This window comes from Elephantulus edwardii, unplaced genomic scaffold (genome assembly GCF_000299155.1).
Source record: "Elephantulus edwardii isolate Elephantulus edwardi_28Jun2011 unplaced genomic scaffold, EleEdw1.0 scaffold00223, whole genome shotgun sequence".
NCBI lineage: Eukaryota > Metazoa > Chordata > Mammalia > Macroscelidea > Macroscelididae > Elephantulus > Elephantulus edwardii.
This window is the reverse complement of record NW_006399973.1, coordinates 2,952,817-2,964,273: the sequence shown is the minus strand read 5'-3', so window position 1 is coordinate 2,964,273 and position 11,457 is coordinate 2,952,817. Positions and strand designations below refer to the sequence as shown.

The 11,457-nt window shown below is 36.1% G+C and overlaps 1 protein-coding gene across 2 annotated transcripts in view; it reads left to right on the top strand.

The window, feature by feature from the left end:
• ADAM17 (ADAM metallopeptidase domain 17) overlaps positions 1-11,457 on the top strand; it is a 74,263-nt gene that overhangs the window by 3,948 nt on the left and 58,858 nt on the right. For both annotated transcript variants that reach the window (XM_006898203.1, XM_006898204.1), the window contains exon 2: positions 6,342-6,474. In XM_006898203.1, the coding sequence (XP_006898265.1) occupies positions 6,342-6,474 (133 nt within the window). The remainder of the gene's footprint in view (positions 1-6,341; positions 6,475-11,457) is intronic.

Genomic DNA, 11,457 nt, shown 5'->3' with positions numbered 1-11,457 from the left:
GGTTCGAATCCACCAGATGCTCTGCCGGGAAAAGGAGGGACAATCTCCTCCTGTACCAGTCAGATCTGATTTGATGGTACACTAACACAAAAATAAAATGAAATAAAAAAAAGAAAGCACATTTAATATATTTTGAAGGTCAAAAATACTAAAACAGAACCAGGTGCTTTTAGAATTGCCCAGGTTCTGTTTTAGTATTTTTGACCTTCAATCCATAATAATCCAAAATTATTTCAAGTGAACTGTTATGAATTGCACAATTTAGGAAAATTGTGAGTCATATGAGCTTAGTCATGATCATATCTCGTTGAAGTTGCAGCTCAGATGTATAAGTCTCATTTTGATTTCAAAATTGTTTTCCTTTTGTGCTACTTTCAATAAAAGAGGATGTAGTGGGTGGAAGGAAAAAATAGAGGTCACAGATGAGAGATGAGAATTTTCATCTGAAGCTTACTGTATTTTGAAATTTATTTTGAATTTAGTGGCTGGGAGTCTCCATATTCAGTTCTCTTTTCTCATCATTGACATCAGCAGTTTTGCTCAGTATTTTAACATTTGGCTTCCTCTTTTGATGTTCATTTTGCCTCCTTTGAGACCTAAATGTTTAACCACCTTAACCACCCCAAGGAGGATTTAACAAAACTCTGCTTTGCCTAGTCAGAGAATTTATCCTTCTCACATAAAGAGAGAAGTTATGCACAGTACTATGATGGGAAATTTGGAGAAATCTTTTTGAATAAACACTGAATTTATCAGAACATCCTCCAAAACCAAGTGTGATAGATTTCTGGATCCTTCATACTGTGTATGTGAAAGGTTGTAATTGTATGCAGATGGAAGTATAATTTGAAGAATGGGAAAAGTTAGGATTGGAGGGTCAGAAATATGCTTCACTGAAAGAGGAAAGTGAAATGGTGCTTTATCACCTATCCCATAACTCAACCTAAATCAACCAGAGGAGATGAGTATTCATTCTATCCTGACCACGGTTTTTTAACTCGAGCTGTGATTTCTTAACACCTCTCATTTACTAGCCTGGTTTTGCTTATCACTTAAATGGTTTGTTGGCTACTAAATATGTGTAAGGGAACTCTGGTGGCCTCGTAGATAGAGTTGTGCTACCAACTCCAAGGCAAGTGTTTAACATCTAACAGCTGCTCCTCAAGAGAAAGATGGGGAGCCTCCTCCCCTGTGATTTACAGTCTCTGAAAATTGGTTGGAGGATCACCTTTGAGTCAATTCTAATTAAATGGCAATGAGAATGACTGAAATATGTATAGTGAAACTTCTTTGTGGAGTCTCTCTCTTACTGTCTATGCTTGCTTTTACCATTGTTTTTGTTTTTTTTAAAGTCTCAATGAATGATACCATTATCCTTCCAGGTACTCTTGTGATTTGTAGCTGTATTGCTCAACAACTGGCTACAGTAAAACTAGTGAAAGCTGCAATCTGTATATGGTAGAAACCTGTCAAGGAAGGGAAATGCAAATATTTTCTACTAAAATGAGTGATAGAAATGTGATAAGACTGCACCCTGTCAAAGTTGGAAAACATTTGAGACTCATGAAGATAATGGCAGTTATGTCCAGGTCTGACTCACAAAGTTATTCTCTCACTGCAGTTATTTTCTCAGACACCAGTCTTCTTTTCTCCTAGCCCATTCTCTGTGCTGCAGCCAGATTGAAATTTCTGATTTATAGCTATTGCCCTGATGCAGTCTCCAAAATCCTTAATTTTGTTTCTGGACCTTCATGATTTGACCCAGGCTTGCCTCTTTAGTCATCATACTGTCTGCCCTTCTACATTCCAGCTCATTTCATTTCTCAGTATCATGTTCTGTATTTCTTTTAGACTTAAGTTTAGGTTAGGATCTCTACCCAGAACTCTCTCCTTTCTATCCCCTTCTCTTAACTGTTTCTCTTTTGGTTTTCCTTCAATACTGCTTCCTTAGGAAATCATCTTGGCTCATCAGTCGAGGGTCATTACTGTCACTGTGTCCTTCTATAACACACAACTTCCTTTAATGTCTTAACACTTGAGACAATAAAATTTTTTTGTTTAATAGTATTTCCCCAGTGTCAAACCTGAAAATGTGTTTTTCTTTGTTTTATATAGCTCTAGTGCCTGGGAGGTAGGAGATTTTTTTTTTTTTTTCACTTTTATACAGTTATTCATATACATTGATTCATTCCTGTACATGTAGTTTTATACAGTCATTTCTGTACATAGTCTTTTTTTGTGTATGCATTTCTTTTTTAATTTTAATCTAATTTATTTACAAAGTTTGAATACATTGTTTTCCACAAAAGATCCTTCCCATTTCCTTCACCTCACCCACCCATCAAATTGTGCAACCCTATGATTAACACTCTACCCCCCTTCCTCATCCCTTTATTTCTGCCCCCCCCACCCTCCCTTTACATCCTCATACTCATTCTACAATAATTGTTTTATACAGTATTTGTCCTAGTGAGACTGAGTGAGTTCACTCAGCTCAATGCTGGAGGCCGGAGATTCTTAATAAAAATATTTATTGGACACATGAAGAAATGCTCAAAATCACTGGCAATAAGAGAGATGCAAACCAAAACCTTTCTCACCCCAGTAGCAGTGGCAAAATTTAACAGGACAGAAAGTAATAAATGTTGGAGAGATGTGGAGCTATAGGAACTCTTATACCCTGTTGGTGGGATTGTAAAATGGTAAACCACTCAGGAAGGCAGTTTGATGTTTCTTCAAAAAGCTGAACATAGAAATTCCATATGACCCAGCTCTTCCACTACTTGGAATAAACCCTGAGAAAATTAGAAATGAGATTTGTACACTAGTATTCACAGCAGCATTATTCACCATCACAAGAGCATAGAAACAGCCCAAGTGCCCAACCACATTGAATGGATTGAGAAATTGTGGTACATTCACACGGTAGAATACTATGCAGCATGCAGGAGCATGTAATTTAGAAAATTACTACGTAACCTAGGAGGGACTGGAGAGCATTATGCTAAGTGAATGAACTCAGTCCCATACAAATACTGTGTAAGACCATTATTATAGAAATAGAGAACTAGTAAAACGTGTATGAGGATCCAAGGCAGGGAGGATAGGAGCAGAGGGTAATCATAGGGTCGTACAATTTGGTAGGTAGAGGGAGGGTTAGGTAAAGGAAGTGGGAATGATCCAGTGTGAAAAATAATGTATATAAACTTTGTAAGCAAACCAGTATAAAATACAAAAATTAATAAAAATGTTTGTTGAATAAACAAATAAGCGGAGTCTGATGGAAAAGTGAAAGCATAAAGGTGAATGTATAGGAGAGGAGAGGTGGGAGTCTGAGGAAGCATTGAAGACCAGCATCTCTGAAGAGGACTAGCATGGAGACTAGACAAGGGAAACGGTAACAAGGGGAAAATGGCAGAGAAGAGTAGGGAGAGTGGATAGGGCGTACAGTACTGACTTTTTAATTTAAGTCAAGCTCTTTTTTCCAATTTGTGCTAAAAGCTTGAGGTGATTACTGAAACAATGTATAGAATTTAAGAAAACATTTTTAGAGGGATATGCAGCTGTTGTGGAGTTTTTATGAAAGCACATACAACTATATATTGAACTAAGAAAGATGGATTTTGTGGCATTGCCTAGTATCAAGTGCAGTAAACTCTTTGCACTTAGTGAGTTTTTCTTCACTTTGAGCTCTGCCCTTCGTTTAGTATAGTTCAGTGTTCTCAAACTTGAATGTACATTAGAATCACCTGGAAGGTTTATTAATTAGAGGTTGCTGGGCCATCCAGACAATTACATATTCAGTAGGCCTTAGAGAATTTCCATTTCTAGTAAGTTCCCATGGTAATGTATCACTTTGAGAGCTGTGAACTACTGGTCTATAACACTGACATGAAAATATAATATTGAGATTAAGTTTTTCAGACCGTGGGAGAGATTATGATCTTGGATGAAACTGAATGCATGTGTGAACTTGCTTTAGGGAAGTTAAAGAACTATACCAACCTATCAACCTCTGTTAGGGAAGTGGCATCTTAGCTACTTACTTGAAAATTAGTGCAGTTTCTGAATATTTGAGTGCTGTATGTGTAAGATTTCATGTCATGTACTATAATGAATAAAGCGCAGACCCCTCTTTGGCCATTTTATAATCTGCTTGAGTAAAACAGGTATGTTCCAACAAAAAAGTGCCAGAAGAAAGACGTAAATGAAGGGCTTTAGAAACTTAGGAAAAGGAGGTTGACATGCCCCAAAGGAGGAGACAAAGAAATAGAAGGTTAATAAAGTCTGCATTTTGGAGCTACCAAGGGCCCTTTCAAATCCCATTTCTGTTCTATATTAGTTAAGTGACTTTTGGGTTTATAAAACAGTAATAGCATAGTAGCTAGGTGGTAGCAAGGTTTGCAGAGATAATATATATAAACTCTGGTGTCTCTTAAATAATTAAACCAAACCAGCAACAACAAAAAAGCCAAACCCACTGCTGTCCAGTCAGTTCCAATTTACAGTGACCATAGGACAGAGTAGAACTGCCCTATAGGGTTTCCAAGACTGTTAATCTTTCTAGATGCTGCTTGTCTTCTTCCATGGGGCAAATAATTTGAACCACCGGTCTTTTGGTTAGAAGCCCAATAATTAACCTGTTGTGCCTCCAGGGCTCCTTTTCAGTAATTACAACTTAAACATTATTGAATAAATAGCAAGATTGAAGATTTTTTCCTTTGGTGTCTCTAAATATTATAATTAAAAACTCAGCTAATTGCCATTGGGTTAGTACAGGCTCACAGCTGACCCTCAAGCAGGTATTCTGAGGAGATTACCTTTCTTCCTCGGAGCTGCTGGTAGATTTAACTGCCAGAGAGGTGCCACCTTTGGTTTAGCAGCACAGTTCCTTACATACTAAGCTACCAGAGTTCTCAAAGTATTATAATTGTTATGTTGTACAGTCGAGTCTGAACTAGGCAGTATTTTGCTTCAGTATCTGCATTTTCTATATTTACTTCTGCATTGCGTTGCACACCAAAATGCATGCTCATGACAAAATAGTTATGTTTTATTTAATGCTGTATCTAAAATGCTTAGACCAGTGCCTAACACATAACAATGAATGTATGAGTTAATGAATGAACCAATTAAGGACTTAAGGGAAGGTGAAGAAGAGAAACATTGGTTTAATTTTTTTTTCTTTTCAGAATGGTTTTGTGAGTATATTTAACATCAGTAACAGTAAACTTGTATTTTAGCCTCCTCCTGCTATATTTTGAAGACATTCTAAGTCCAGTGGAATGATTTTGAATACCATTGCTTCTGCAGTGGTATTTGTTGAGAGAGAAGGAAAACATCAGCTTACATATTTTTAGACAGTTTTAAAAGAGACTCAAGCCAAATTGTCTTCCAAAAGTTCTTTTCATTATAGAGAAGGCAGCAGAGTTAAATGTTGATGAAAAGTAGATTGGATGTGTAGCAGATTCCCCAGTGAGTTTGCTCTATATCAAGTACAATTTTATTTGTACTTATTCTATCTTTAGGGCTAAGCATGTCTTTGTTGTCAAGCCAGTTTAAAATAATTTATATAGATTTCTTTCCAGGGATAATTTTGGGTTTTTGCCTTCTAACTGTATGTCTGCTGAGGAAAACAGTGATCGGAATACCACTTTTTGCTGCTAAATTTGAATATGTAATTTTTCGTAAATGACTTATTTTCCCAGTTTTGGTGCCCTCACATTATGAGTAATTTATGTAAGTCAGAATGGCAATGGATTGGCCGAGTTGATCATCTTTATCTTAGAAATTCTAAACCTACATGCTAGAAATGTCTTAAAATTTTAAGTTATTTCATAATATGATGTACCTTAAGATAACATAATTACCAGTATCTAATAAGCAGTCCAAAATCAGATTTCCCAAATTATCTGAAAGTTCTTTTCATAGTTAATTTGTTTAATCTAGGAGCGGAGAGGTTCATCCATTGGATTTGCTTGCTGTATTTCTTAAGTCTGTTTCTATTTATGTTTCCACCCCTCCCTTCCCCCCCTTTGCCATGTATTTCTTAAAGAAATTGGGTCATTTGTTCTGTGGAAATGCTGACATTCTTAGTATGTCACATCTTCAGGTGTTCTTTAAATTAACATATAAACCCTTTATGTCTTAAAAACTGAAGTTAAATCTTTATTACATTCAGGTTCAGTTACAAATAGTTTGAATATTATTGTAAGGTTATACAGGAGATACTTCATATTTTATTACATTAGGAAGAGATTATTGCCTGGTTCTTCATTTTAGTGATGTTGCTGTTGATTAAGTAGCTTAGAGTGCTAATAACCTTTTTTTCTTTATTTCAGAAAAGCTTGATTATTTACTCTCAGACTACGATATCCTCTCCTTATCCAATATCCAGCAGCACTCAATAAGGAAAAGGGATCTACAGACCTCAACACATTTAGAAACACTATTAACATTTTCAGCTTTGAAAAGGTAATTTGAAGTCATTATAGAGTAACATTGGGGCATGGGAACTTGTTTTGGCAAAAGCAGAAAAAAAAGACTGTCTACTGAAGCTTCATTTCCCATACCTTGAACATGTTGCTGGGAAAGTTTTTTCCTTGCAAATGGATATAATGTTTGGACAAGAGAGGAAGACCCTCCCATGAGGTGGATTGATAACGGTGTCTTGCAGCAGTGGGCTCAAGTGTGTCAGAGATGATGATGGCAGCACAGGATAGTACAGGGTCTGTTTATGTCTGTTTGCAGAGTTGCTGAATCTTACTAGACTGGGCAGCACCTAACAGCAACAACAACTGAAGTCTTAGGAAGTATATATATGTGTGTGTGTGTGTGTATATATATATATATATGTAATACAGTCTGTTATATGAGTTTGTGTAATGTATTGCCCATTCTAAAATTCATAATGATGGTTATAATAAAGAAGATGCATGTTTAAAAGATATTAGTGATGGTATTAATATGTTTGTGAAACTCTATAACAAAATAATTAATTGAATAGTTATAATGCTCTTTTTATTTTGGTTGCAGCTTCAGGACCAGTCAATTATGTAATGATCATTATGTTTATTTTCTATATGAAAGCACCAAGGCTTAGAAAAGATATGCTTAGGATTTTAGTCTATTAGTTAACTGGGTCTAGAATTCAGCACTCTTTCTTCATTAAGTTTCTCTTACCTCATAACAAATTGATTGATGTGCCATACTTGAGCAATTTTAGTATCTCTCAGATTTAAATCTGAGATAATTAAATCTTGGATGATTGCAAGCCTCTTTTTAAAGTCTTTATGTCTCTTACCTCTAATTCTCAATATATTCTGCATAGAAATTTTTTATATTCCCTTTCTGAAGGTGATAAGTTGAGGCTTACAAGGGTTAGGCAGCTTGTCTAAAGATGTAAACACAGATCTGACTTCAAAACTCTTCTGTTTTGAAGCTGTTAAGCTGGTAGGTCACTTTCTGGAATGGATAGAGAATCAAGAAATAAATAGAAGTAAGACAAGGAGTTGAGGCTGACAACTACAAGATGATATGAACTCAGTATGTTTAATTTTTTAGATTTCCTTTAAAGTTAGATTTGAAGTGACAAGAGAATCCTTGCTACAGAGGCAAGTACTTCTATAACCTTACATACTTTGGCTTCATGTTTTATAATGACGTTGAAGAAAATATTAAACAGTATTCACTTAAAACAATGTATATGAACTTTATATTTAAACCAATATAAAATAAAATTTAAAAAGAAAAAGAAAAAACCAACAGCAACAAAAAAACCCTTACGTTATTTACTTACCATCTTCTGTGTAAGGAAACTTGGAAATTCATAATCTTAGTTTCCACCTTAAAGTTTAATGGGAGATGTATCTAACAATGCATGAGAACTTTATACCAGGTATTTAAAATATTACATGTAGTTTAATCTTCAAAACCATTTAGGTATTAATGTTAGATGACATTGTTTCCACCAGTAGATGAAGAGACTTAGTCTCAGAAGTCAAGGCCCAGGTCAGATGAGTGGTAAAGGCAGAATTTGAGTCAGACTTGTCGAACTCCAAATTCCATACTTTCTCCTATTATATTATTGTGAAAGGAGCAGATAGAATGTGAGGGTGGCTGAGTGTGACCTCTATCTGCTTCATAAAGGGGAACTGTCCCATCAATAATATACATAGTAACAAACAGCTGTGAGATCAGACATGCCTTCCCCCATGCTCCTGCAACTGTTTCCACCAATCACTGGGTTCAATATTTTTGACTCACTGACTTAACTGACTGTTATGGTACCAAGAGTGGGGTTTATTAGGGAAAAAGACTTGGTAGTGGGAGAGACAAGTAATACCTCACAATACAAGTCCAGGTTGAGTCTAGCAGTCCCAAGCTAGATTAACAGGAAAACACAATTCCTTAATTAATAAAAGTCCTAGTTTCAGATCAGCAACATATATTCAAGAAGTCTTTGGTTTCCTCGATCATCCAGCAAGATTTGTCTCAGAGAAGTTATAAGCCAGCTTCTCTTTCCAGTGATCTGGCAAGTAGAACCTTTGATCAGTACAAATACAAGAATCCTTAGGTTACATCTTGCCACAGTGTTTGCTCAACAGTGCCACAAGTCTGTCCCCCACCTTCGTTGCCGAGGTCTCATCTCTATTTCATGTTGGTTCTTTGGTCTTCTGTTTTGGCCACTCAGTTGCTGCTGTAAGTCTAGTTGATGAAAGAATCTCTGATCCCGAAGGGTGGCCCCTGCGTGTTTCTCCTTTACTGGTGTTGAAACTCCAATTTTAAATCTATTCAATTTAATGGCAAGACTAGCAGTCCCCTTTGAATTGGCTAACATACTGTTTGCAAATTCCTGCCTATTTACAAGGCAAAGTAAGTCAGTGGGTAAGGAAGTCATTTTGAATAATAAGTCCATAGCACCACAATTATTTATTATAAACCAATAAATAACCATTAGGCTAAAAGTAGTGAAAAGTTATATTACTTTGCTGATTTGGTAGTATTGTTAGGATTTAAGTTAAATGTCTGTTCCTCCAAAAGGTGAAATATTTCTGAATATTTAAAGAGGGTTCAAATTGATTAAAAAAATGAAAATAATATGCCGAGCTAAATGGACCATTAAAAATAGGAAAAGAAAATGCTCATTCATTTTGGTTAGCAGTGGTATATAGTGTAAGTTCTTGTACCAAAAATCGAAAGTTATACAAATATAACTATGTATTCTAATTACAGTGAACTGCACTTTAGGACCAGCTGTGAAATTTTGTGTCATGTTGCCCCCCAGCCCACGCATGTATGCAGTAATATTGAAGCAGATAACTTGCTGGTGTTGCCATTCTCATGTGCCAACTTCTAAAGATGAAATAAAGATCAAGTTTATAAGGATATTGATAACAAAAGACAATGAAAGTGAAACCTCTTTAGGTAAAACAAACAGAAAAAGGCATTCAACATATGTCAGAACCAACCCAGGAAAGTCTTGGGAGTGCAATCTCATCAAAAATTTACTTTTATGAGAATGCTAAAGAAAATCTATAGGTAAATTACTATATAGAATTTGAGGAGGATAAAATAAAATACTATAAATCACAAATCATCTTGGAGATTTTATAGTTCACAAGATAAAAAAACCCCACATTTATCATTGCTTGACCTTTATTATAAAGTAGATTATTAATGTAGAAAATGAAGATTTATCTAGAAAGTCAGTTAAGTACAGTACTGTTGCAACTCATAAAGGGCTCTAAAGTGAAATAATAAAGTTTTTGTAACAGGAATACTTTTAAGGGTTTTCATTATAATAGAAGGGGGCAAAATTACAGCTGATTAGGAGGAAATATTCCTAGGTTTCATGAAATAATGCTGTTTTGTCACTTTCCCTCTGACCATTTAGAAACCAAAAGTAAAATAAAATTGCCTTGTTATGCTAAAAAAGTTAAAAATACTTGTTACCATAGAGACAGTCTCAGTCTAGATTCTTCCTGACAGTTTAAAGACTAATGCAAACCATAGGGAAGCAACATTTCATATTTTTACCACCACAGCTGACAAAATTTGTTCATGTGACTGAGATAAATAGCATACCTTTCTTTGTCTTTGTCACATTAAGGAGCCTTGTAAGTAATAATTGAAAAATTCTTCCTCACCACTCCCAGTTTTAATGTCAGGACTGAAAACAAAAGAATATTAAGCCAACTCTAGAACTGGAATGTCTGTTTTAATATTTGTGTTGAATACCTGATAGTGACAGTTTTGTCAAAAATTAATTCTATTGAGAAGGAGGGGGGGAAATGAGTACTTTTAAATATTCTTTTTTTCCTACAATTTAAAAAAAATTTTCTACTAGTTTACTTACGAAATTCCAATACATTGTTTTTACAAACAAATTCTTTATATTTCCCTTATCCCACTCCCATCAAACTGTACAACCCCATGATTAGTCCCTCTTCTCCCCTTGTACATCCTCATCTCTTTTTCTACCCTCTCTCACCCATCTTGGATCCTTATACTCATTCTACAATAATGATTTTAGCTTTTAAATATTCTTGTTGTGTGACTCATCACTGATCCTCCAGTGGGTTTTCAGAGGCAAGATGGGAGAAGGTAGCCCATCTTTCTTTCTCTTGTGAAGTAACTGATGGGTTTAAACTTCATGCCTTTGTGATAGCAACACAGCTCCTTACCTCTAGCCCTCTAGAGCTCCCTTTTTTTGTTGTTTTGTTTTATTATTTTTTGTGTGTACTGTCAAATTGGATCTGACCAGTACTAGAGGGATTGTCCCTCCTTCGAGCGTCTGGTGGATTCAAACAGTGTGCTTCTGGGAGTGCAGTGCAGCTTCTTGCCACTAGGCCACCAGAGCTTGCCTAGAGCTCCCTTTTAAATACAGCATTTAGCATTTATAACTTTTGCACATCATCAAGTGTTTTCACAAAGGCTGTTGAGCTTGATAGCTAGACATGGCGTTAGAACAGGTTTTGAAATGACCTGAAGTCTCCAGTTCCAGTTTAAGCATTTACTGCCTGTGTAGTTGAGTCTGTTGTTTAACCTAACTCCAGGCTTCAGTTTGTACTTGTGTGAAGTAGATGCTAGCACTGAGAAAGTGCTTAATAAGTGGTATCTAGTAACGTTGTTGTTGTTGTTGTTATGTACCATCGAGTCGTTTGCGACTCATAGCGACCCTATGTACAACAGCCCTAAACCCTGCTCTATCCTGTGCCATTCACATTGCCTCTGACACACCCATCCTGATCACCCCAGTCACTGAATCAATCCACCTCATAGAGGGTCTTCCCCTCCTCCACTGTCTCTCTATCCTACCAAGCATGATGTCCCTCTCCAAGGACCTGTCTCTCCTGCATGTCCAAAGTATGTCAGATGAAGCCCCAGAATCCTTGCCTCCAAGGAGTAGCCTGATTTAACCCTCTCTAGGATGGATCTGTTTGTTTTCTTGGCAGT